Source organism: Littorina saxatilis, linkage group LG1 (assembly GCF_037325665.1).
Source record: "Littorina saxatilis isolate snail1 linkage group LG1, US_GU_Lsax_2.0, whole genome shotgun sequence".
Taxonomy (NCBI): Eukaryota; Metazoa; Mollusca; class Gastropoda; order Littorinimorpha; family Littorinidae; genus Littorina; species Littorina saxatilis.
In genome coordinates this window covers 96337547-96361575 of record NC_090245.1, presented here as the reverse complement: position 1 = coordinate 96361575, position 24029 = coordinate 96337547, and the positions used below count along the sequence as shown (strand labels likewise).

General features: G+C 43.3%; 1 protein-coding gene across 1 annotated transcript; it reads right to left on the bottom strand.

Annotated features, from left to right (window-relative positions):
* Window positions 1–713: 713 nt before the first annotated feature.
* On the bottom strand, window positions 714–22785 carry LOC138946600 (uncharacterized). The gene is made up of 17 exons (XM_070318048.1): window positions 22749–22785; window positions 20612–20692; window positions 19904–20066; window positions 19116–19192; window positions 18060–18219; window positions 15567–15625; window positions 14985–15147; window positions 13989–14065; window positions 11907–12066; window positions 9356–9414; window positions 8778–8940; window positions 8263–8339; window positions 7054–7213; window positions 4583–4641; window positions 1870–2032; window positions 1146–1239; window positions 714–824 (listed from the first exon to the last, which is right to left on the bottom strand). The coding sequence occupies exons 2-16, from the start codon at window positions 20685–20687 to the stop codon at window positions 1161–1163; spliced, it is 1695 nt and encodes a 564-aa protein (XP_070174149.1). The 5' UTR covers window positions 20688–20692; window positions 22749–22785; the 3' UTR covers window positions 714–824; window positions 1146–1160.
* Window positions 22786–24029: the final 1244 nt, after the last annotated feature.

Genomic DNA, 24029 nt, shown 5'->3' with positions numbered 1-24029 from the left:
CCTTGTTTTCCTGGCAACTATAATGCATTGTCAGTTGTCGTCTTCATGCAACTCATCGTGTTCCATGGGCGGGGATGTAGCTCAGTCGGTAGCGCGCTGGATTTGTATCCAGTTGGGCGCTGTCAGCGTGAGTTCGTCCCCACGTTCGGCGAGAGATTTATTTCTCAGAGTCAACTTTGTGTGCAGACTCTCCTCGGTGTCCGAACACCCCCGTGTGTACACGCAAGCACAAGACCAAGTGCGCACGAAAAAGATCCTGTAATCCATGTCAGAATTCGGTGGGTTATAGAAACACGAAAATACCCAGCATGCTTCCTCCGAAAGCGGCGTATGGCTGCCTAAATGGCGGGGTAAAAACGGCCATACACGTAAAAGCCGTGGGAGTTTCAGCCCATGAACGAAAAAAAAATCGTGTTCCATAATGTACTGAGAGATAGGCTACTGATAAAGACGCGGACATACATACATACATACATACATACATATTTACATACATACATACATACATACATACATACATACGTAAATACATACGTATACATACATACAGACTGACAGACGCCCCCCCCCCACACACACACACTCGCACACACACACACTCGCACACACACACGCACGCACACACAGACACAAACACACACACACACACACACACACACACACACACACACACTCGCACACACACGCAGACCATGAACAGAGCCGGTCAAGAGTACAGTATGTAACTTTATTGTAATAGAATAACAAGTCCGTGATCTCAAAAATGATCCAAAATATCTTGCAGAAGAGAGTCGGTACGAAGCATGTTGTTCACAGTATGCATCCTGAAACAAGAAGCATACCAGAGTTTAAATCTAAAAAAAAAAGATAGACTGCTAGCAATCCAACATTACGAATAAAAAACCCAAGAATATTTAGTAAATTGAACGTTTAATTTTTCACAGAACATTAAGAACAGCACATGCGCACTCTTTTTTCCACTATGTGCCCAGTAAAGGGTCTGATTTCTCTGAAACTTGTATTGGTTGATTACAAAAAAAAAATATCACCGATCGATCAGCTAGCATATAGATATTTTCAGTAAATCACTTTGTGTCACAATTCTCGACACCAATTCTGAGCCATCATAAGTGTGCTTCACTTACGAAGATCAACGTCGCTTAGACGGTAGCGGGAGCAGCTGTGGAGGCCACAATGTGGTTGGGGGAAATGTTGAACATGTGCACCAGAGACTGGAACCTGTGGCCAGAGAATGAAGGTCAGTTTTAAGGTCAAACGATATCAAATCATAATTACCACATCGTATGGTGTCGTTGAAACGCATGTATGAATCCTCTGCATGGTAGATTCTCGCTTATATCGAAATTTCTCTTTTCTGTCAGTGCGAACATTTTTACTGACGATCGACAGATGAGATAGAGAAGATATCGCGATGGTACATAATGCAACGACAGTGACTTACAATCTGCAGACGGTGTGTGAAAGTCGGACTTACAATCTGCAGACGGTGTGTGAAAGTGACTTACAATCTGCAGAGGGTGTGTGAAAGGGCCTTACAATCTGCAGACGGTGTGTGAAAGTGACTTACAATCTGCAGAGGGTGTGTGAAAGTAACTTACAATCTGCTGACGGTGTGTGAAAGTGACTTACAATCTGCAGACGGTGTGTGAACGTGACTTACAATCTGCAGACGGTGTGTGAAAGTGACTTACAATCTGAAGACGGTGTGTGAAAGTGACTTAAGATTTGCAGACGATGTGTGAAAGTGAATGACGATCTGCAGACGATGTGTTAAAGTGACTTACAATCTGCAGACGGTGTGTGAAAGAGTGACTGAAGATTTGCAGACGATGTGTGAAAGTGACTTACGATTTGCAGACGGGCGTGCAGAAAGTGTGGAGTAGAGCGCCGTCGTCGCCCTTGACGAAGCCGTGACACACGCCCTCACACTGCTGCTCGTTGGCGTCAGTGGCCAGGTTGTCCACCAGGTGCTGCACGGTGTCCTTGATAGCGCCAAGGTCAAGGCCGATAGCTGGGGGACACAGTGGTAAACAATTTGAACTCTCTCTCTCTCTGTTTCTGTCTCGCTCGCTCGCTCTCTCCCTCTCTCTCTCTCTCTCTCTCTCTCTCTCTCTCTCTCTCTCTCTCTCTCTCTCTCTCTCTCTCTCTCTCTCTCTCCTAATAAATCAATCAATCAATTACCGACGCATCCGTTCGTTCTTCTATCAACCCATCTACTCATCTAATCAATCAATCAATCAATCATTCAAACAATCACGACGCTCAGGTCAATCAGGTGTGAAACACAACACGACACACATTGCAGTCTGGGTGGCCGAGTGGTACGCGATCATTTGTAGGTTATGGATTTGCAAACAAACGACAGAGCAAGGGTAGACCTCTTGTGCATTTTTGACCCTGTCCATACGCTCCGATGCACTGAGTGTTTAATCACGCTTTCAGGACCATTTCCCCTCTTTTTATCCAAGTCCTACTTCTTCTTCCTTGTTCCTGTCTACTTCTTCTTCACTTTCTCTTTTTGGGGTATTTATTTTGGTTGTGTACATGTTTCAGTGACTTCCTCCCCACTTCTTTCCTTCTCCTCTTTGTACTTCCTCTTGTATTGGTAGTGTGACTGTGTCCTTGCAAGGCAAGGCGAGGCACATTTTATTTCAAAAACCCTGAAGCCTGTTCTGAACTTGGCGAAGTCGACTACGCAAAGTACACTTTGTGAAGCTTGCCGCATGGATCTTTAGCACTGCGTTTTCGGTAAAAAAAGACTTTGTGAAGCTTGCCGCATGGATCTTTAGCACGGAGTTTTCGGTAGAAAAAGACTTTGTGAAGCTTGCCGCATGGATCTTTAGCACTGCGTTTTCGGTAAAAAAAGACTTTGTGAAGCTTGCCGCATGGATCTTTAGCACTGCGTTTTCGGTAAAAAAAGACTTTGTGAAGCTTGCCGCATGGATCTTTAGCACGGAGTTTTCGGTAAAAAAAGACTTTGTGAAGCTTGCCGCATGGATCTTTAGCACTGCGTTTTCGGTAAAAAAAGACTTTGTGAAGCTTGCCGCATGGATCTTTAGCACTGCGTTTTCGGTAAAAAAAGACTTTGCGAAGCTTGCCGCATGGATCTTTAGCACTGCGTTTTCGGTAAAAAGACTTTGTGAAGCTTGCCGCATGAATCTTTAGCACTGCGTTTTCGGTAAAAAAAAGACTTTGTGAAGCTTGCCGCATGGATCTTTAGCACTGCGTTTTCGGTAAAAAGACTTTGTGAAGCTTGCCGCATGGATCTTTAGCACGGAGTTTTCGGTAGAAAAAGACTTTGTGAAGCTTGCCGCATGGATCTTTAGCACTGCGTTTTCGGTAAAAAAAAGACTTTGTGAAGCTTGCCGCATGGATCTTTAGCACTGCGTTTTCGGTAAAAAAAGACTTTGTGAAGCTTGCCGCATGGATCTTTAGCACTGCGTTTTCGGTAAAAAAAGACTTTGTGAAGCTTGCCGCATGGATCTTTAGCACGGAGTTTTCGGTAGAAAAAGACTTTGTGAAGCTTGCCGCATGGATCTTTAGCACTGCGTTTTCGGTAAAAAAAGACTTTGCGAAGCTTGCCGCATGGATCTTTAGCACTGCGTTTTCGGTAAAAAAAAAGACTTTGTGAAGTCTTCTGCGTGCTCAAATAAGGACCGCCTTGAAGCCTGTCCTTCATCGGGCGAAGTCGACTTCGCAAAGTACGCTTCGCGAAGCTGGCGGGGAAGGAGGGAGCTTTAGCACTAGCTGGCGGGGGGAGCACGGAGCTTTAGCACTAGCTGGCGGGGGAGCACGGAGCTTTAGCACTAGCTGGCGGGGGAGCACGGAGCTTTAGCACTAGCTGGCGGGGGAGCACGGAGCTTTAGCACTAGCTGGCGGGGGAGCACGGAGCTTTAGCACTAGCTGGCGGGGGAGCACGGAGCTTTAGCACTAGCTGGTGGGGGAGCACGGAGCTTTAGCACTAGCTGGCGGGGGAGCACGGAGCTTTAGCACTAGCTGGCGGGGGAGCACGGAGCTTTAGCACTAGCTGGCGGGGGAGCACGGAGCTTTAGCACTAGCTGGCGGGGGAGCACGGAGCTTTAGCACTAGCTGGCGGGGGAGCACGGAGCTTTAGCACTAGCTGGCGGGGGAGCACGGAGCTTTAGCACTAGCTGGCGGGGGAGCACGGAGCTTTAGCACTAGCTGGCGGGGGAGGAGGGAGCTTTAGCACTAGCTGGCGGGGGAGCACGGAGCTTTAGCACTAGCTGGCGGGGGAGGAGGGAGCTTTAGCACTAGCTGGCGGGGGAGGAGGGAGCTTTAGCACTAGCTGGCGGGGGAGGAGGGAGCTTTAGCACTAGCTGGCGGGGGAGCACGGAGCTTTAGCACTAGCTGGCGGGGAAGGAGGGAGCTTTAGCACTGAGTTTTCGGAAACAAGATTTCGCCAAAACTTTGCGAAGTCGACTTCGGGCTCAGTTAAGGACCACTTTGATTCAAAATAATGTTTAAATTTCCCTGAATTTGAATTTCTCCTGAGATTTAAAACAACAACAACAACAACAACAACACTGGAATAGGAACTTACCGTCGAGGAAGAATCGCTTGGCCTGGTGGTGTCCAAAGTGGTGTGACAGGGCCTGGAAGCTGAAAAAACCAAACCAACAACATTCATGCCTGACAGTTAGGTATTCAGTTTATTCCACGGCAGCCTCAAAATCAAGGCCCTAACCCCTTTACTGCCGTAAGATTGTAGTTATTAAACAAGTCGCGTAAGGCGAAAATACAACATTTAGTCAAGTAGCTGTCGAACTCACAGAATGAAACTGAACGCAATGCAACGCAGCAAGACCGTATACTCGTAGCATCGTCAGTCCACCGCTCACGGCATAGGCAGTGAAATTGACAAGAAGAGCGGGGTAGTAGTTGCGCTGGGAAGGATAGCAAGCTTTTCTGTACCTCTCTTCGTTTTAACTTTCTGAGCGTGTTTTGAATCCAAACATATCATATCTATATGTTTTTGGAATCAGGAACCGACAAGAAATAAGATGAAAGTGTTTTTAAATTGATTTCAAAAACATAATTTTGATAATAATTTTTATATATTTAATTTTCAGAGCTTGTTTTTAATCCGAATATAACATATTTATATGTTTTTGGAATCAGCAAATGATGGAGAATAAGATGAACGTAAATTTGGATCGTTTTAGAAAAAAAAATTTTTTTTTACAATTTTCAGATTTTTAATGACCAAAGTCATTAATTAATTTTTAAGCCACCAAGCTGAAATGCAATACCAAAGTCCGGGCTTCGTCGAAGACTACTTGATCAAAATTTAAACCAATTTGGTTGAAAAATGAGAGCGTGACAGTGCCGCCTCAACTTTCACGAAAAGCCGGATATGACGTCATCAAAGACATTTATTAAAAAAAGGAAAAAAAACCGTTCGGGGATATCATACCCAGGAACTCTCATGTCAAATTTCATACAGATCGGTCCAGTAGTTTGGTCTGAATCGCTCTACACGCACGCACACACGCACGCACACACGCACACACATACACCACGACCCTCGTTTCGATTCCCCCTCGATGTTAAAACATTTAGTCAAAACTTGACTAAATGTAAAAATGATCTTACTGCAATTCAAAGGGCAACATACAGTGGCTGCTTCCCGGTCAGAGTAATGCATGCATGTTGTCGTCATGGCAACACACAGTGGCTGCTTCCCGTGTCAGAGTAATGCATGAATGTTGTCGTCATGGCAACATACTGTGGCTGCTTCCCCTTTCAGAGTAATGTATTAATGTTGTCGTCATGGCAACACACAGTGGCTGCTTCCCGTGTCAGAGTAATGTATTAATGTTGTCGTCATGGCAACACACAGTGGCTGCTTCCCTTGTCAGAGTAATGTATTAATGTTGTCGTCATGGCAACATACAGTGGCTGCTTCCCGTGTCAGAGTAATGTATTAATGTTGTCGTCATGGCAACACACAGTGGCTGCTTCCCTTGTCAGAGTAATGTATTAATGTTGTCGTCATGGCAACACACAGTGGCTGCTTCCCGTGTCAGAGTAATGTATTAATGTTGTCGTCATGGCAACACACAATGGCTGCTTCCCGTGTCAGAGTAATGTATTAATGTTGTCGTCATGGCAACACACAGTGGCTGCTTCCCTTGTCAGAGTAATGTATTAATGTCATCATGGCACCACACGCACCTCATAGGTATGTTGGCAGAGATTGGGAGCCTCTTCTTCGTTCATGGGCTCAAACTCCCACGATCTTTCACATATATGACCGTTTTTATCCCGCCATTCAGGCAGCCATACGCCGATTTTGGGGGAAGCATGCTGGGTATTTTCGTGTTTCTATAACCCACCAAACTTTGACATGGATTACAGGATCTTTTTCGTTCGCATTTGGTCTTCTGCTTGTGTGTACACACGAACGGGGATAAGACACTAGTAGGTATGCACATAAGTTGACCTGGGAGATCGGACAATTCTCCACCCTTTACCAACCCGGCGCAGCCGGGATTGTAACCCGCGACCTTCCGCATGGGAGGCCGGCGTCTTATCCACTAGGCCACTACGCCCGTCAGTAAAGGGGTTAAGGTTTCGTTCTCATCAATGTCAGGCAAAGCCCAACAAAGAAGGAACGACAGGAGACGAATTGAGAGAATACAGTAGGGCTGTTATATCTTAAAGAACAAGGGCGCCAACGATGAAGAAAGAACGAAAGAAAGAAAAGAAGAAAGATGGACTCAAATAAAGAAAGAAACAAACAAAGTGACAAAAAAAGAGTTGGAAGAAATAAAGAAACAGACAGGAATCGGAGGAGAAGGTCTATAATGAACATACGAACAGTGGATAAGGTACACAGAGGGCTGGGGGTGAGGGTGCTTTTATTTCCAACAACTTGTGCGTGACAGACATTACAAGGAAAGAGGGACAGACAGAAAGAACGAGAGAAAGACAGACCAAGAAGAAGAAAGAAGGAAGAAGAAGGTATCTGAACAACAACGGGAGGGGCGTGTAGGTATCTAGCAGACGTACGATTTGCAGACGGGGGTGCAGAGAGTATGAGCCAGAGCGGTCTCCTCTCCCAGCACGATGGCGTGACAGCCAGCCTCGCACTGCTGTTCTGTGGCGTCTGTTCCCAGCGTGTCGGCCAGCTTGGCTACAGTGTCCTTCACAGCCTGAATGTCGACCAGCTCTGAGACAAGGTCAAGGACATTGCAAGGTCAGATTAGTCATGACAGCTTGACTATGGTGTCCTTCACAGCCTGAATGTCAACCAGCTCTGAGACAAGGTCAAGGACATTGCAAGGTTAGATTAGTCTTGACATCTTTTCATCTGAGGGAAGACTGGAGATGGCCAATGGCCGTCCTGAATTGGGCACGAAGTCGACTTCGTGAATACCAAAAACTCAGTGCCTTAGCTTTTTACAGCCAGCTTCGCGAAGTCGACTTTTCCCAATTAATTTGAGGCTTAATTGGGCAAAACTGATGGAAAACAAGGTTAACAGGCCTAGCCAAAGTCAAGTTCAAGGTAAAGTTAGTCCTTGAAGCTTTATATTCGCGTGGAGGTTCGACAAGAAGGTATTACCAGTGAAAATATGGTACTTTGGTCAAGGTTAATGTCAAGGTGAAAATAGGGTACATTGGTCAAGGTTAATGTCAAGGTGAAAATATGGTACATTGGTCAAGGTTAATGTCAAGGTGAAAATAGGGTACATTGGTCAAGGTTAATGTCAAGGTGAAAATATGGTACATTGGTCAAGGTTAATGTCAAGGTGAAAATATGGTACATTGGTCAAGGTCAATGTCAAGGTGAAAGATAGGTTCGTGCGAACATTTTACGTCGGAAGGTCGAGTCGAGAAAGAGGCATTAGTGGTGAAACATCTGCCCGGACTTTAAGCATTTCACGTGAGGAGTTGGGTCGACTCTGATCTTAACACGGGTATCGAAATAAGCAAGCAAACGCATTTTATTCATCTTTTACTCATGAGGATTTTTTAGGCATTGATCATTCAGAAATGTGTTGAAAAGATCGGTTAAAACTTGCCACTCGTAGGAATCAAAACGTATTAATTTCTTTTTTTCATTTTTTTTTTTGAGAGAGAGAGAGAGAGAGAGAGAGAGAGAGAGAGAGAGAGAGAGAGAGAGAGAGAGAGAGAGAGAGAGAGAGAGAGAGATGAAGGCGGACATATAGCAAACAGAGAGATAAATGACCGGACTGACAGACATACAAACAGACTTACGGTCGAAAATGCTACGCCTAGCGGGGGCTGACGTGACGGCGGGAGTGAGGTGGAACACGTGTGTCAAAGACTGCACCCTGCAAAAAACAATTCGTGTTACATCTAACGGCTTGGTATTCATTACATTTAAATAGGGCTACATTAGAAGGTCATCTGAAAAATAAACAAGTCGCTTTAAGCGAAATCAATACAATAAGTCAATTTGTCAAACTCGCAGAATGATACTGAACGCACTGCATTTCACGGAGGCAAATGCTTTTCCGATAATGTTGAATAGAATTTTGAGATTTTGAATGACTAAACTCATTGATTAATTTTAAAGCTTTCAAACTGAAATGCAATCCCATAGCTTCGTCGAATACTAGTTGACCAACATTTCAATCAATATGATCGAAAAATGAGAGTGTAACTGAGCCACCTCAACTTTCAGAAAAAGCCTGATATGACGTCATCATCTTTCACGTGTGTGCATCTGTGTGCGTGTACGTCACTTTCACGTGTGTGCAAGCACTCACGATCTGCAGACGGGCGTGCAGAATGTGTGGAGCAGAGCGCCGTCGTCCCCCTTGACAAAGCCGTGACACACGCCCTCGCACTGCTGTTCTGTGGCGTCCGTGCCGAGCGTGTCCAGCACGTGCTGCACTGTGGCCTTGATCACGTTCAGGTCGACACCGAAGGCTGGGGGAAAACAGAGAGAAAGCGTGAGGATGCTTTTGTTTTTCAGAGGAAATCGCAGTTAGAGACCCAACCGCTCCGTGAAAACACTTTTCCTCACCATCTCCGATCTGGTCATACTTTAACATCGGACAAGACCATCCATCCACTTGGTCACATACCAACAATGAACAGCCCGGAATAGCTATCTGTGCACAGTGTTATTTTTTTAAAGAGTTAATTTCGTAAAAGGCACTGGTTTCTTTTGGGGACTAAAGGCCAACATCGGCGCGCGGCAGATGTAGCTCTGCTTTCTCGTGCTGACAACGCTAAATTTAGCTCTGTGGCCTTCTACTATTACAGGACTTGGTTTTCCTAGAGACGGATGTTCGGCTTGAATGTTGTGACTGTTAGGTGAGCGTCAGTGTGTACTACTTACTGTCAAGGAAGAATCGCTTGGCCTGGTGGTGTCCAAAGTGGTGTGACAGGGCCTGGAAGCTGGAAACACGACATTCATGATTATCAATATAGTTACATAAGTATTGCGTATAGTCCAAGGTAGCCTCGAAGTCAAACGTTTTATTTCTCTTTAAAATACAGCATTCATCCCTATTAAAAAAGTAACGTGGATTCAGTTAATTCCAAGGTAGCCTCGAAATCCAAAGTTTGAGTTTTGACCAATGTCATGCCAGCCCAAGAAGGAAGGAAAGAAAGACAATAAATAAAGAGAATGCAGTTGGGCTATTTCAGAACAAGGGCATCAAAGAAAGACAATAAATTAAGAGAATACAGTTGGGCTATTTCAGAACAAGGGCATCAAAGAAAGACAATAAATTAAGAGAATACAGTTGGGCTATTTCAGAACAAGGGCATCAAAGAAAGACAATAAATTAAGAGAATACAGTTGGGCTATTTCAGAACAAGGGCATCAAGGAAAGAAAGACAATAAATTAAGAGAATACAGTTGGGCTATTTCAGAACAAGGGCATAACAGAAAGAAAGACAATACATTAAGAGAATACAGTTGGGCTATTTCAGAACAAGGGCATAACAGAAAGAAAGACAATAAATAAAGAGAATGCAGTTGGGCTATTTCAGAACAAGGGCATCAAGGAAAGAAAGACAATAAATTAAGAGAATACAGTTGGGCTATTTCAGAACAAGGGCATAACAGAAAGAAAGACAATAAATTAAGAGAATACAGTTGGGCTATTTCAGAACAAGGGCATAACAGAAAGAAAGACAATAAATAAAGAGAATGCAGTTGGGCTATTTCAGAACAAGGGCATCAAGGAAAGAAAGACAATAAATTAAGAGAATACAGTTGGGCTATTTCAGAACAAGGGCATAACAGAAAGAAAGACAATAAATTAAGAGAATACAGTTGGGCTATTTCAGAACAAGGGCATAACAGAAAGAAAGACAATAAATTAAGAGAATACAGTTGGGCTATTTCAGAACAAGGGCATAACAGAAAGACAATAAATTAAGAGAATACAGTTGGGCTATTTCAGAACAAGGGCATCAAAGAAAGACAATAAATTAAGAGAATACAGTTGGGCTATTTCAGAACAAGGGCATAACAGAAAGACAATAAATTAAGAGAATACAGTTGGGCTATTTCAGAACAAGGGCATCAAAGAAAGACAATAAATAAAGAGAATGCAGTTGGGCTATTTCAGAACAAGGGCATCAAAGAAAGATAATACATTAAGAGAATACAGTTGGGCTATTTCAGAACAAGGGCATAACAGAAAGAAAGACACTAAATTGAGAGAAAGCAGTTGGGCTATTTCAGAACAAGGGCATAACAGAAAGAAAGACAATACATTAAGAGAATACAGTTGGGCTATTTCAGAACAAGGGCATAACAGAAAGAAAGACAATAAATAAAGAGAATACAGTTGGGCTATTTCAGAACAAGGGCATCAAGGAAAGAAAGACAATAAATTAAGAGAATACAGTTGGGCTATTTCAGAACAAGGGCATAACAGAAAGAAAGACACTAAATTGAGAGAATACAGTTGGGCTATTTCAGAACAAGGGCATCAAAGAAAGACAATAAATAAAGAGAATACAGTTGGGCTATTTCAGAACAATGGCATCAAAGAAAGACAATAGATAAAGAGAATACAGTTCGGCTATTTCAGAACAAGGGCATCAAGGAAAGAAAGACAATAAATAAAGAGAATACAGTTGGGCTATTTCAGAACAAGGGCATCAAAGAAAGACAATAAATTAAGATAATACAGTTGGGCTATTTTAGAACAAGGGCATCAAGGAAAGAAAGACAATAAATTAAGAGAATACAGTTGGGCTATTTCAGAACAAGGGCATCAAGGAAAGAAAGACAATAAATAAAGAGAATGCAGTTAGGCTATTTCAGAACAAGGGCATCCAAGAAAGAAAGAAAGAAACAAACAAACAAACGGTAACGTAAGGAGGAAGCATCTGATAGACAGACGAATTGTAGATGGTAGTATATACAGAGTGGGGGCCAGGGCGGTTTTATCTCCAACAACTTGGGCATGACAGACAGAAAAAGAACAAAGAAAGAAACAAACAAAGAAACAAACAAAGAAACAAGGAAACACTGACCAAGAAGAAGACAGAAGGAAGAAGAAGAAGGTATCTGAACATGTGAACGATTTACTTCTCTGAGGTTCTGTCTCGAAAAACATTGTTGTGACTAATAGAAAGACGTACAGATAGAAAGGAAACGATGACGAAGGAGAGAAAGGAGGAGGAGGACGACGACGACGACGACGACGACGATGATGATGATGATGATGATGATGATGATGATGATGATAATTAGAAGGAGGAGGAGGATTAGGAGGAGGAGGATAACGATGATGAGAAGGGGGAGGAGGAGAAGGAGAATAATGATGATAATGAATATGACACGGAGGACAAGGAGGAAGAAGGAGAGAGAGGTCGGGGGTGGGAGTTGGTAAAGGGAGGGGCGTGTAGGTATCTAGCAGACGTACGATTTGCAGATGGGTGAGCAGAGAGTATGAGCCAGAGCGGTCTCCTCTCCCAGCACGATCGCATGACAGCCAGCCTCGCACTGCTGTTCTGTGGCGTCTGTTCCCAGCGTGTCGGCCAGCTTGGCTACAGTGTCCTTCACAGCCTGAATGTCGACCAGCTCTGAGACAAGGTCAAGGTCAGTTCAAGGTTAGATTAGTCATTTCTTACCTCCTTCAACTCAACAAACAAATGTCAACAAAACTCTCGATCCCAGCCCCAGTTTGAAAGACTGCACCACCAGCTTAATCAGAACAACAACACCGGTCATAATATACGTCCATTGTCCATGCCTGTCTTGTGCTTTGTCCCCCCAATTATCATACTACCCCTACCTGTCCCCGATATAAGCCAATTGTTGGTCCTAAGACGATGTCAAACTCAACTAGTCAGCTTAAGATTAGTTCCAACATCTTGCATCTGAGGGAAGGCTGGAGAAGGTTAAGGGGGAAATTCTAGTGGAAAACAAGGTCAGATTGAGACAAAGGGAGAGAGAGAGAGAGAGAGAGAGAGAGAGAGAGAGAGAGAGAGAGAGAGAGTGAGAGAAAGAGAGAGAGAGTGAGAGGAAGAGAGAGAGAGAGCGAGAGAGAGAGAGAGGAAGGAGAAAGAGAGACAGAGAGAGAGAAAGAGAGAAAGAGAGTGAGAGAAAGAGAGAGAGAATCAGAATCAGAATCAGAATGTTTATTTGCGAAAACTCATATTGTTTATAGCAAAAGGGTGCTGGGGGGTTGGGTAATCGAACGATCCAGGAACATCAGTGTACATATTGGTTACACAAAAACAATGCATCGTGATTCGGTCCGAAGCATCCAACTTGTAATCCAAGTCGGGAAATAACTTTTCCGTTTCGAACACGGTATTGTTCCATATCGATCGCGGTATTGTTCCATATCGATCGCGGTATTGTTCCATATCGATCGCGGTATTGTTCCATATTGATCGCGGTTTGTCACAAACACACATGAAATATGTGTGCCCTGTAGTTTAGCGACAACAGTCAGTCTGGCATGGCACGGAGGTAGCACTGTACCAGTGTAGACACGACATGAAGGTCAGTAGTGAGATGGTCGATTTCTTCTCTAAAGACGTTGCGGTCGACTTGGGGCAGACGCCGGACACACGGGGGCGTTTCCTCCTCTTCTCGGAATGACGTTGTCTGTGCTGTTTCGCAGTCGTATGTCACAGGACGTAGTCGTCTCCCCTTGCAAACAGCGTCTTCTTTCCACCTTTTCTTTCGCACACTACTTTTGTGAGAGTGCGGTTCCTCTTTCTGTTTAACAGTTTCTCTCTAAGTCGCACGTTCTTTGAGCAGTGTGAGGCTAAGTCGTAGACATCATCTGGTTCAAACTCACGGTCCGTTGCTGCCAGTTCAGCTGTAGTGGTTCCGTCGTCTGCTGTCTGTGACGTCACAGCACTACACACCAAAGGGTTGACATTCTCGCACGTGGTTGAGCTTGCAGTGTCACAGTGGGCAGGTGCGTGAGTGACACTGGTTTGCACATCCTGCACGTGCTGGGTAGAAGAAGCACGGCTATTGTTGACAGGGGCCTCCACCGCGGATGACGCTGTGTTCTGTTCCGCTTCAGCTGCTTTGCGTTGCACGAAGTTCTTTCTTCTTGTTTCATCACGCTTTACTTGTGACCTGCTTTTCTTCCTGTAGTGAGCTATGTTGGCTTGGTCTGATGGCGGCCCAGCAAACCTCAAAACAACTGTTGTACTGTCACCTTCCCCCTGGATTTTCCAAGAAGATAGCCCAACTTCGTCCACTAAGTTGATCAGGAACTGTTCCAGGCGATGTGGCAGTCCCGTTTGTGACATTTTTGGTCGGCAATAGTAGCTTAGGAGAAGATACTCATCAAATGTTGCGGAGCTCCGAAATTTGCGTCCTTCTCTGGTGGTAAGGGCAGACCACTCGAAAGAGAGAGAGAGAGAGAGAGAGAGAGAGAGAGAGAGAGAGAGAGAGAGAGAGAGAGAGAGATGAATGCGGGCATATAGACAAACAGAGAGATAAATGACCAGACAGACAGACAGACAAACAGACTTACGGTCGAAAATGCTACGCTTAGCGGGGGCTGACGTGACGGCGGGAGTGAGGTGGAACACGTGTGTCAAAGACTGCACCCTGCAAAAAACAATTTGTGTTACATCTAACGGCTAGGCATTCATTACATTTAAATACATTAGAAGGTCATCTGCAAAATAAACAAGTCGCGTTAAGCGAAATCAATACAATAAGTCAATCTGTCAAACTCGCACTGCATTTCACGAACACAAAGCTTTGCCGATAATGTTGAATAGAATTTTGAGATTTTGAATGACTGAACTCATTAATTAATTTCAAAGATTCCAAACAGAAACACAATCCCACAGTCCGGCCTTCATCGAATATTGGTTGATCAAAATTTCAATCAATATGATCGAAAAAGGAGGGTGTTACTGTGCCGCCTCAACTTTCAGAAAAAGCCTGATATGACGTCATCATCTTTCACGTGTGTGCATCTGTGTGCGTGTACGTCGCATTTACGTGTGTGCATAAATGTGAATGTACGTCATTTTCACTTGTGTGCATCTATGTGCATGTACGTCACTTCCATGTGTGTGTATCTGTGTGCATGTACGTCTCGTTCATATGTGACCATGAACGTCACTTTGACATGTGCACATGTGCGTCACGTTGACATGGGATCATTTACGTCAGTTTCATGTGTGTGTATGTACGTCACATTGACATTTGTCATGTTCGCCACTTTCATCTGTGTGCATGTACGTCACTTTGACATTTGTCATGTACGTCACTTTCATCTGTGTGCATGTACGTCACATTGACATTTGTCATGTTCGCCACTTTCATCTGTGTGCATGTACGTCACTTTGACATTTGTCATGTACGTCACTTTCATCTGTGTGCATGTACGTCACATTGACATTTGTCATGTACGTCACTTTCATCTGTGTGCATGTACGACACATTGACATTTGTCATGTACGTCACTTTCATCTGTGTGCATGTACGTCACATTGACGTGTGTGCAAGTACTCACGATCTGCAGACGGGCGTGCAGAATGTGTGGAGCAGAGCGCCGTCGTCCCCCCTGACAAAGCCGTGACACACGCCCTCGCACTGCTGTTCTGTGGCGTCCGTGCCGAGCGTGTCCACCAAGTGCTGCACTGTGGACTTGATCGAGCCCAGGTCCAAACCGATGCCTGGGGCAAAACAGAGAGAAAGCGTGAGGATGCTATTGTTTTTCAGAGGAAATCGCAGTTGGAGACCCAACCGCTTCGTGAAAACACTTTTCCTCACCATCTCCGATCTGGTCGTACTTTAATAACATCGGATAAGACCATCCATCCACTTGGTCACGTACCAAAAATGAACAGCCCGGAATAGCTATCTATGCACAGTGTTATTTTTTTTAAAGAGTTAATTTCGTAAAGGGCACTGGTTTCTTTTGGGGACTAAAGGCCCACATCGGCGCGCGGCAGATGTAGCTCTGCTTTCTCGTGCTGACAACGCTAAATTTAGCTCTGTGGCCTTCTACAATTACAGGACTTGGTTTTCCTAGAGACGGATGTTCGGCTTGAATGTTGTGACTGTTAGGTGAGCGTCAGTGTGTACTACTTACTGTCAAGGAAGAATCGCTTGGCCTGGTGGTGTCCAAAGTGGTGTGACAGGGCCTGGAAGCTGGAAACACGACATTCATGATTATCAATATAGTTACATAAGTATTGAGTTTAGTCCAAGGTAGCCTCGAAGTCAAACGTTTTATTTCTCTTTAAAATACAGCATGCATCCCAATTAAAAAAGTTACGTGGATTCAGTTTATTCCGAGGTAGCCTCGAAATCAAAGGTTTCAGTTTTGACCAATGTCAGGCCAAGCCCAAGAAGGAAAGAAAGAAAATCAATGAAGAGAATGCAGCATGGCTGTTTCTGAACAAGGGCGTCAAAGAAAGAAAGAAAGAACAAGTCGCGTAAGGCGAAATAACAACATTTAGTCAAGCTGTCGAACTCACAGTATGAAACTGAACGCACTGCATTTTTTTTTACCAAGACCGCATACTCGTAGTTTCGTCAGTCCACCGCTCGTGGCTAAGGCAGTGAAATCGACCAGTCAGATTAGTGCGGTAATGGTCGCGCTGAGCAGGATAACACGCTTTTCTGTATCTCTATTTTTTTTAGCGTACTGAGTTTGTTTTTAATCCAAACATATCATATCTATATGTTTTTGGAATCAGGGACCGACAAGGAATAAGATGAAATTGTTTCTAAATCGATTTCGGACAATTAATTTTTATCATAATTTTCATATTTTTAATTTTCAGAGCTTGTTTGTAATCCAAATATAACATATGTATATGTTTTTTGAATCAGAAAACCCTAAATGGCAGGGTAAAAAACGGTCATACACGTAAAATTCCACTCGTGCAAAAAACACGAGTGTACGTGGGAGTTTCAGCCCACGAACGAAGAAGAAGAAGAATCAGAAAATGACGAAACTGTTTTTGGATCGTTTACAAAAAATGTTTTAATGACAAGTTTCCGATTTTTAATGACCAAATTCATTAATTATTGTTTAAGCCACCAAGCTGAAATGCAATACCAAAGTCCGGCCTTCGTCGAAGATTGCTTTGCCAAAATTTCAATCAATTTAATATAAAAACAAGAAATTCCTCCGAGGTAGGAAAAACACCCCCGTCCTTAGCACGAACATGATTCAGGGGCCATAATGCCATTCCTGATCATATCATGTCGAGTCCCATACTTGTCGACGACGCCCTAGGTACCACATCACAAACAGAACTGTGCAATACACAGGTGTTTTCTACAGACACACTCAAACACACACACACACACACAGAGAAGCCGTATATATATATATATATATCTATATCTATTGTATAAATATATAGAGATAGATGAGAGTGTATTTTTCGCGTGGCTATAAATTGATTCGACCTTTGCACTTTTACAGTGAGGATAATTTACGGGTCCAATTTACGTTCTGGACACTGCGGTGACCTTCTAAAAATAGTAACAGAACGCCGGGAATATCCGAAGATGCCCCCTCATACTATAGTCCACCAATAACTCCCTAACCGTGTGTTTGACTGGTCCCAATTTTTGTAAGGACCGTCTCAGGAATGTATAGAACCTGTTCACCAAGTTTGGTGACGATCGATCCGTTCATTCTTGAGATCTACTTGCGAACACAAACAAACACACAAACAAACAAACCAACAAACAAACACACAAACAAACAAACAGCAAAACAAAACAAACAAACAAACACATCGAGCGAAACCTATACACACCCCTATACCGGGGGTGTAATGAGGGTGTGACAGTGCCGCCTCAACTTTTACAAAAATCCGGATATGACGTCATCAAAAGTATTTATCGAAAAAAATAGAAAAAAGTCCGGGGATATCATTCCCAGGAACTCTCATGTAAAATTTCATAAAGATCGGTCCAGTAGTTTAGTCTGAATCGCTCTACACACACACACGTACACACACACACACACACACACACACACACACACACACACACACACAGACACACACACACACACACACACACACACACACACAGACACACATACACCACGACCCTCGTCTCGATTCCCCCACTATACAAGACACAAGATACAAGATACAAGATATTTATTCACCAATTTTGCAAAAGGATTTCATCTTGGCACGGCACTAAATGTAAAAACTAAACTTGACTAAATGTAAAAACGGGAAAAAAAGAAAAAGGGAGAAAAAAAGAACAAAAGAACGAGAGAAATGAAAGCAAGAAAGAAACAAACAAGGAGATAATGAAAGAAAAGAAACAAACAAAGAAATGAAAGAAAAGAAAGAAAGACTCAAAGAAACCGAAAGAACAAAAGAAAGAAACAACGACTCAAAGAAACGAAGATATGAAGAAAGAAACAAAGAAAGAGAGAGAAAAGAACGAAAGACAGACAGACAAAGAAGAAGGAGGAAGAAGGAAGAAAGAAGAAGGAAGAAGAAGGAGAAGAAGGTATCTGAAAAACTGAACGTTTTGCATCTCGGAAGTTCTTTGGGGTCGGGGGTTGGGGTGGGAATTGCGTGTATGTATCTAGCAGACGTACGATTTGCAGACGGGGGTGCAGAGAGTATGAGCCAGAGCGGTCTCCTCTCCCAGCACGATGGCGTGACAGCTAGCCTCGCACTGCTGTTCTGTGGCGTCTGTTCCCAGCGTGTCGGCCAGCTTGGCTACAGTGTCCTTCACAGCCTGAATGTCAACCAGCTCTGAGACAAGGTCAAGGACAGTTCAAGGTTAGATCTTTGCATCTGAAAGAAGACTGAAGGAGGATAAAAAGGTTGCTTCCTAAAGCCTCAAATTAACGGTGCGAAGTCGACTACGCGAAGTATACTTAGCGAAGCTTGCCTCACGGAGCTTAAGTACTGAATGTTCGGTAAAAAGACTTGGCGAAGCTTGCCTCACGGAGCTTAAGTACTGAATGTTCGGTAAAAAGACTTGGCGAAGCTTGCCTCACGGAGCTTAAGTACTGAATGTTCGGTAAAAAGACTTGGCGAAGCTTGCCTCACGGAGCTTAAGTACTGAATGTTCGGTAAAAAGACTTGGCGAAGCTTGCCTCACGGAGCTTAAGTACTGAATGTTCGGTAAAAAGACTTGGCGAAGGCTTTGCAAAGACGACTTCGATCTCAATCCAAGACCGCCTTTAAGTTTAGCCCGAAGTCGACTTTGCGAAGTCTGTTCACCCAGTATCTTTCCGGCTCCTCACCGACACGAATCACATCTTAATCTTAAGACGAGTATAACAATAAGCAAGAAAGTGCATTTTATTCATATGTTACTCATTATGATTTTTTTGTCAGGCAATGATTGTACAAAGATTTGTTTTGTTTGTTTGTTTGCTTAACGCCCATAAAGGGCCATATCAGGGCGGTTTGTACAAAGATGTGTTGAGAAGATGATTGTACTTACCACTTATCGTAAATCAAAATTAACTTATTATTATTAAAACAAATTTGAAAGAGAGAGAAGGAGGGAGAGAGAGGGGGGTGGCATATATATACAAACAGACAGAGATACAGATGACCAGACAGACAGACGGATAGACAGACAGGCAGGCAGACTGGCAAACTGGCAGACAGACAGACAAACAGACAAACAGACTTACGGTCGAAAATGCTTCGCCTAGCTGGGGCTGACGTGACGGAGGGAGTGAGATGGAACACGTGTGTCAAGGACTGCACCCTGCAAAACAAATGTCACAACTTACGGCTTGTTATTCATAACAATGGAATACATTAACATCTATAAACAATAAATAAATAAAAAAGACAAAAGACAAAAATCAGTAGTACTGTTCGCGCACGACCGTCTTGCGGATATTGACATGCAAGCGAGACAGATATTTTCTCCATTAAAAAAGTTATACATGTATGTGCATGTGTATGCATATATACGTGTGTGCGTGTGTGCTGATGTACGTCACGTTCACGTGTGTCCATGCGTACGCATGTACGTCACTTTCACAGGTTTGATTCGGGACATAAGCCGTGTGAGCTTGTGCGTTCATTCGAGTGCTTGTGTGTGCATTCGTGTTCATGCGCGTCACTTTCATCTATGTGCATATACGTCACTTTCATCTGTGTTCATGTACGTCACTTTCATGTGTGTGCATGTACGTCACTTTCATGTTAGTGCATATACTTCACTTTCATGTGTGTGCATATACGTCACTTTCATGTGAGTTCATATACGTTACTTTAACGTGTAAGCATGTACATACCTTTGACGTGTCTGCATGTACGTCATTTTGACATGTGTGCATATACGTCACTTCCATGTGTGCATATACGTCACTTTCATGTGCGTGCACATACGTTACTTTCATATGCGTGCATATACGTCACTTCGACGTGTGTGCATCTTCGCCTCGTTCATCTGTGTGCAAGTACTCACGATCTGCAGACGGGCGTGCAGAATGTGTGGAGCAGAGCGCCGTCGTCCCCCTTGACAAAGCCGTGACACACGCCCTCGCACTGCTGTTCTGTGGCGTCCGTGCCGAGCGTGTCCAGTATGTGCTGCACTGTGGCCTTGATCACGTTCAGGTCGAGACCGAAAGCTGGGGGAAAACACAGGCAAAGGATATATCACAGTTGAAGCTGTCGTCTATCTTTGACTATCCGAGGCTCGGTGTTTGAAAATAGAGGGTTGAGAAGCTTGTACATAATTCTGTACAGCGACGGGAGCCTGAAACTCAAACTACGCTGCCCGCATGGCCTTCAGAGCTTCATTCAACGCTTGACTTTTGCTGTGGTAACTTCCTGTATGCTCTCTCAGAGCTGAGCATACTGAGTATTGAAAAGGGATTGAGGGAACAAAATAAACGCTTCGGTAGATATTCCAACTCAGGATCTCAGGAGGTTATTCCGGCATCTTGCGTGCGAGATTCATGGACGATTTTGATATACGTTCATTGCTTTACATGAGTATTGATGTGTCAACCATTAACTAATCATTAAAGGCTAACATCGGCGCGCGGCAGATGTAGCTCTAGTTTCTCGTGCTGACAACGCTACATTTAGATCTGAGGACTCGGTCTCCTAGAGACGGATGTTCGGCTTGAATGTTGTGACTGTAACGTGAGTGTTAGTGTGTGTTACTTACTGTCCAGGAAGAGTCGCTTCTCGGGGTAGGAGAAGACGAGGGGCACAAGGGCCAAGAAGATGAGTGCAGACCGCATGGTGACTGGGCAACAACAACAACAACAACAACAATTATAACAACACATTATAGGACAGAGAAGATGAGTGCAGACCGCATGGTGACTGGGCAACAACAACACCAACAACAATTATAACAACACATTATAGGACAGAGAAGATGAGTGCAGACCGCATGGTGACTGGGCAACAACAACAACAACAACAACAACAATTATAACAACACATTATAGGACAGAGAAGATGAGTGCAGACCGCATGGTGACTGGGCAACAACAACAACAACAACAACAACAATTATAACAACACATTATAGGACAGAGAAGATGAGTGCAGACCGCATGGTGACTGGGCAACAACAACAACAACAACAACAACAACAACAATTATAGCAACACATTATATAGGACAGAGAAGATTAGTGCAGACCGCATGGTCACTGGGCAACAACAACAACAACAACAACAATTATAACAACACATTATAGGACAGAGAAGATGAGTGCAGACCGCATGGTGACTGGGTAACATCAACAACAACAACAACAATTATAACAACACATTATAGGACAGAGAAGATGAGTGCAGACCGCATGGTGACTGGGCAACAACAACAACAACAACAACAACAACAACAACAACAACAACAACAACAACAACAATTATAACAACACATTATAGGACAGAGAAGATGAGTGCAGACCGCATGGTGACTGGGCAACAACAACAACAACAACAATTATAACAACACATTATAGGACAGAGAAGATGAGTGCAGAGCGCATGGTGACTGGGCAACAACAACAACAACAATTATAACAACACATTATAGGACAAAGACGATTAGTGCAGACCGCATGGTGACTGGGCAACAACAGCAACAACAACTATTATAACAACACAGTATAGGACAGAGAAGATTAGTGCAGACCGCATGGTGACTGGGCAACAACAACAATTATAACGACACATTATATATAGGCCAGAGAAGATAGGACATGAGAAAAAAAGGGGGGGGGGGGGAGAGAGAAAGCTCGATAAGAGAAAAAGAAAAAACAGAAGAAGACAGAAGAAAAGAGAGGAGACGAAATGAGTTAAACAAAGGAAGGAGGGAAGAGTCAAGGATAGGAATGGCGATGAGAGAAAAGAAGAGAGGAGAGAAGATGAGATGAGATGAAAGAAGAACAGACAACGAAAGAAGGGGAGAAGAGAAGAGAAAGAGAGCGGAGGGAAGAAGAAAAGAATTGAGATGAAATGAACCAGAGAGTGTATGAGAACAGAGCAGAGAAGACATGACAAGAGGAAAGGAGTGACAACGAGAAAACAGGAGAGGACAAAAGAGAAGAGAGGAGCGGAAAAGAGCCGAAGACAAGAGGTAAGGTAAGAGAGAGAGAAAAAGGTAAACATTGAACATGCAACAGAACACAATCTAATGAAATCGAATCGAATCAAATATTATGCAACAGAATAGAATGAGAAACAAGTACAGTTTGTGAGGGATAAAGCACAATAAATACATCAGACTAGAATAGAAGCAAGAAGAAGACGAACGTCTTTTAACATTAATTCCTGTTTGTTCACATTCAATAAGCAAGCATTGGTCCAACGCCAATCATCGCAAATCTTTCAAGAAAAGCAAACATCCTTCCACTTGAACATATAGCAAAAACCAACAGTCTGGCCGCGCTCTTTGCACACACGTATTTTGTTGATTACTTTGTTTTTGCAGATTGACAAAAATGTCAGCTGGACGCATTTCAACAAACAATTCTAACTCTGCTCTGAAAGTAGACAGACGGTTGACTGTCGGTGTGTTTGATGTTGAAGGATACCCTTGTGGCGTGCAAAAGCTTGGACAGTGTCACGGTAGTGGATATTACTTACTTTACGAGAATATGACATAATGATCATAAAACAAGAGTAGAATAAATCCAAATAGGAAAGAAGCAAGACAATATTTAAAAAAATAAAAATTAAAAAAATAAAAGTAATGTATTTTTCAACACTCTTTCTGCTTTTCTTCACATACATCACACAATTAAATAACACAATATTGAAAATGAAAATGGAAACAAAACTAACCTTCTGCTAGAACAAGCTGGAAAATTTAGTCGGCACCACAGAAATGACCGTCCTTTTTATAGCAGTACCAAAACCGCTGATCGTGATCAGCATGTTCCATTTTTCCATTTGTGTTTGATCGGTACGTACTTTTGATAAGGATATTTTTTTGTGTGTCACAACAATCAAATAGAGGGGAAGGTGCCTCACGTTCTTGTCTTTATCGTGATGAAACATCGGTACTCGGTGCAAATAGTGGTATGTGTGTGGGTGTGTGTGTGTGCGTGTGCGTGTGTGTGTGTGTGTGAGCGTGTGATTATGCATATGAGTGTGTGATGCATGCATGTGTGCGTGCGTGAGTGTGTGTGTCTGTTTGTGTATCTGTGTGTGTCTTTGTGCGTTTAAAAAAAATGTCTTCCTTTTATATACATCTTCAAGGAAATGTGAAGCAATAACATTAGCCCATGGGAGTTCAGTGACCTTGTGAGATGTGCTCACAGGTACACACACAAACACAATTGGTATAATGGTAAATGGTATGGGAACTCTGTCTATGTCTTTATCTGTCTCTCTCTGTCTCTCTCTGTCTCTCTCTGTCTCTCTCTGTCTCTCTCTCTCTCTCTCTCTCTCTCTCTCTCTCTCTCTCTCTCTCTCTCTCATATCAACTTTGCTTCAACACTTTGGGAGAACTGCAGCGATGTTTATCTCAAACGAATCAATTCTCTTCGTCGCCGTGCTGAAAAACTAATTCTGCATGAGTCAAATAAGCCAACAGATGATAAATTAAAGCTCCTTAATTTCCTCGCCTTGAAAGATCAGTTGACGCTAAACAAGGCTGTCTTTATGTGCAAAGTAATTAACAATAATGTTCCTGGATATTTTAAATCACATTTCAGACATGCCACAAAAAAGATATGGGTCGGACGTCCCAGAATCTGATTCCCCCTATCCCTCGTCTCGATTTGAATAAGTCAAGTTTAGCCTTCTCAGGAGCGTCTCTATGGAATTCCTTTCCCCTACCCCTCCGAAATGCCTCTTCTGTGAAAACGTTTAGGCGCCAGTTCCATTCCCGCTTGATGGGTAAATAGATATTTCAGTGCTTTTTTTGTATTTTGATTTGTTCTTTGTGTGTATGTATTGATAATAATATACATGCAAATGATTGTGACAATTCCTCTCCAAATGTCCCCCCTTTTGTTATTAGTTGTTTTGGATGTTTATATGCAATGCGTTATTGCAACTATGCTGCAATTTCCACACTATATTGTTTTCCCATTTTTGAGTGTGTATAAGAAACCATAA

Bases quoted from the DNA above. Each gene is read 5' to 3' on its own strand.
- LOC138946600 (XM_070318048.1), bottom strand. From the start codon at position 20,687: ATGCGGTCTGCACTCATCTTCTTGGCCCTTGTGCCCCTCGTCTTCTCC. The intron at 8,941-9,355 runs GTAAGTAGTACA...GTTTTCCCCCAG, and splicing joins CAAGCGATTCTTCCTTGACA to CCTTCGGTGTCGACCTGAAC. The intron at 2,033-4,582 runs GTAAGTTCCTAT...TGTGTCCCCCAG, and splicing joins CAAGCGATTCTTCCTCGACG to CTATCGGCCTTGACCTTGGC.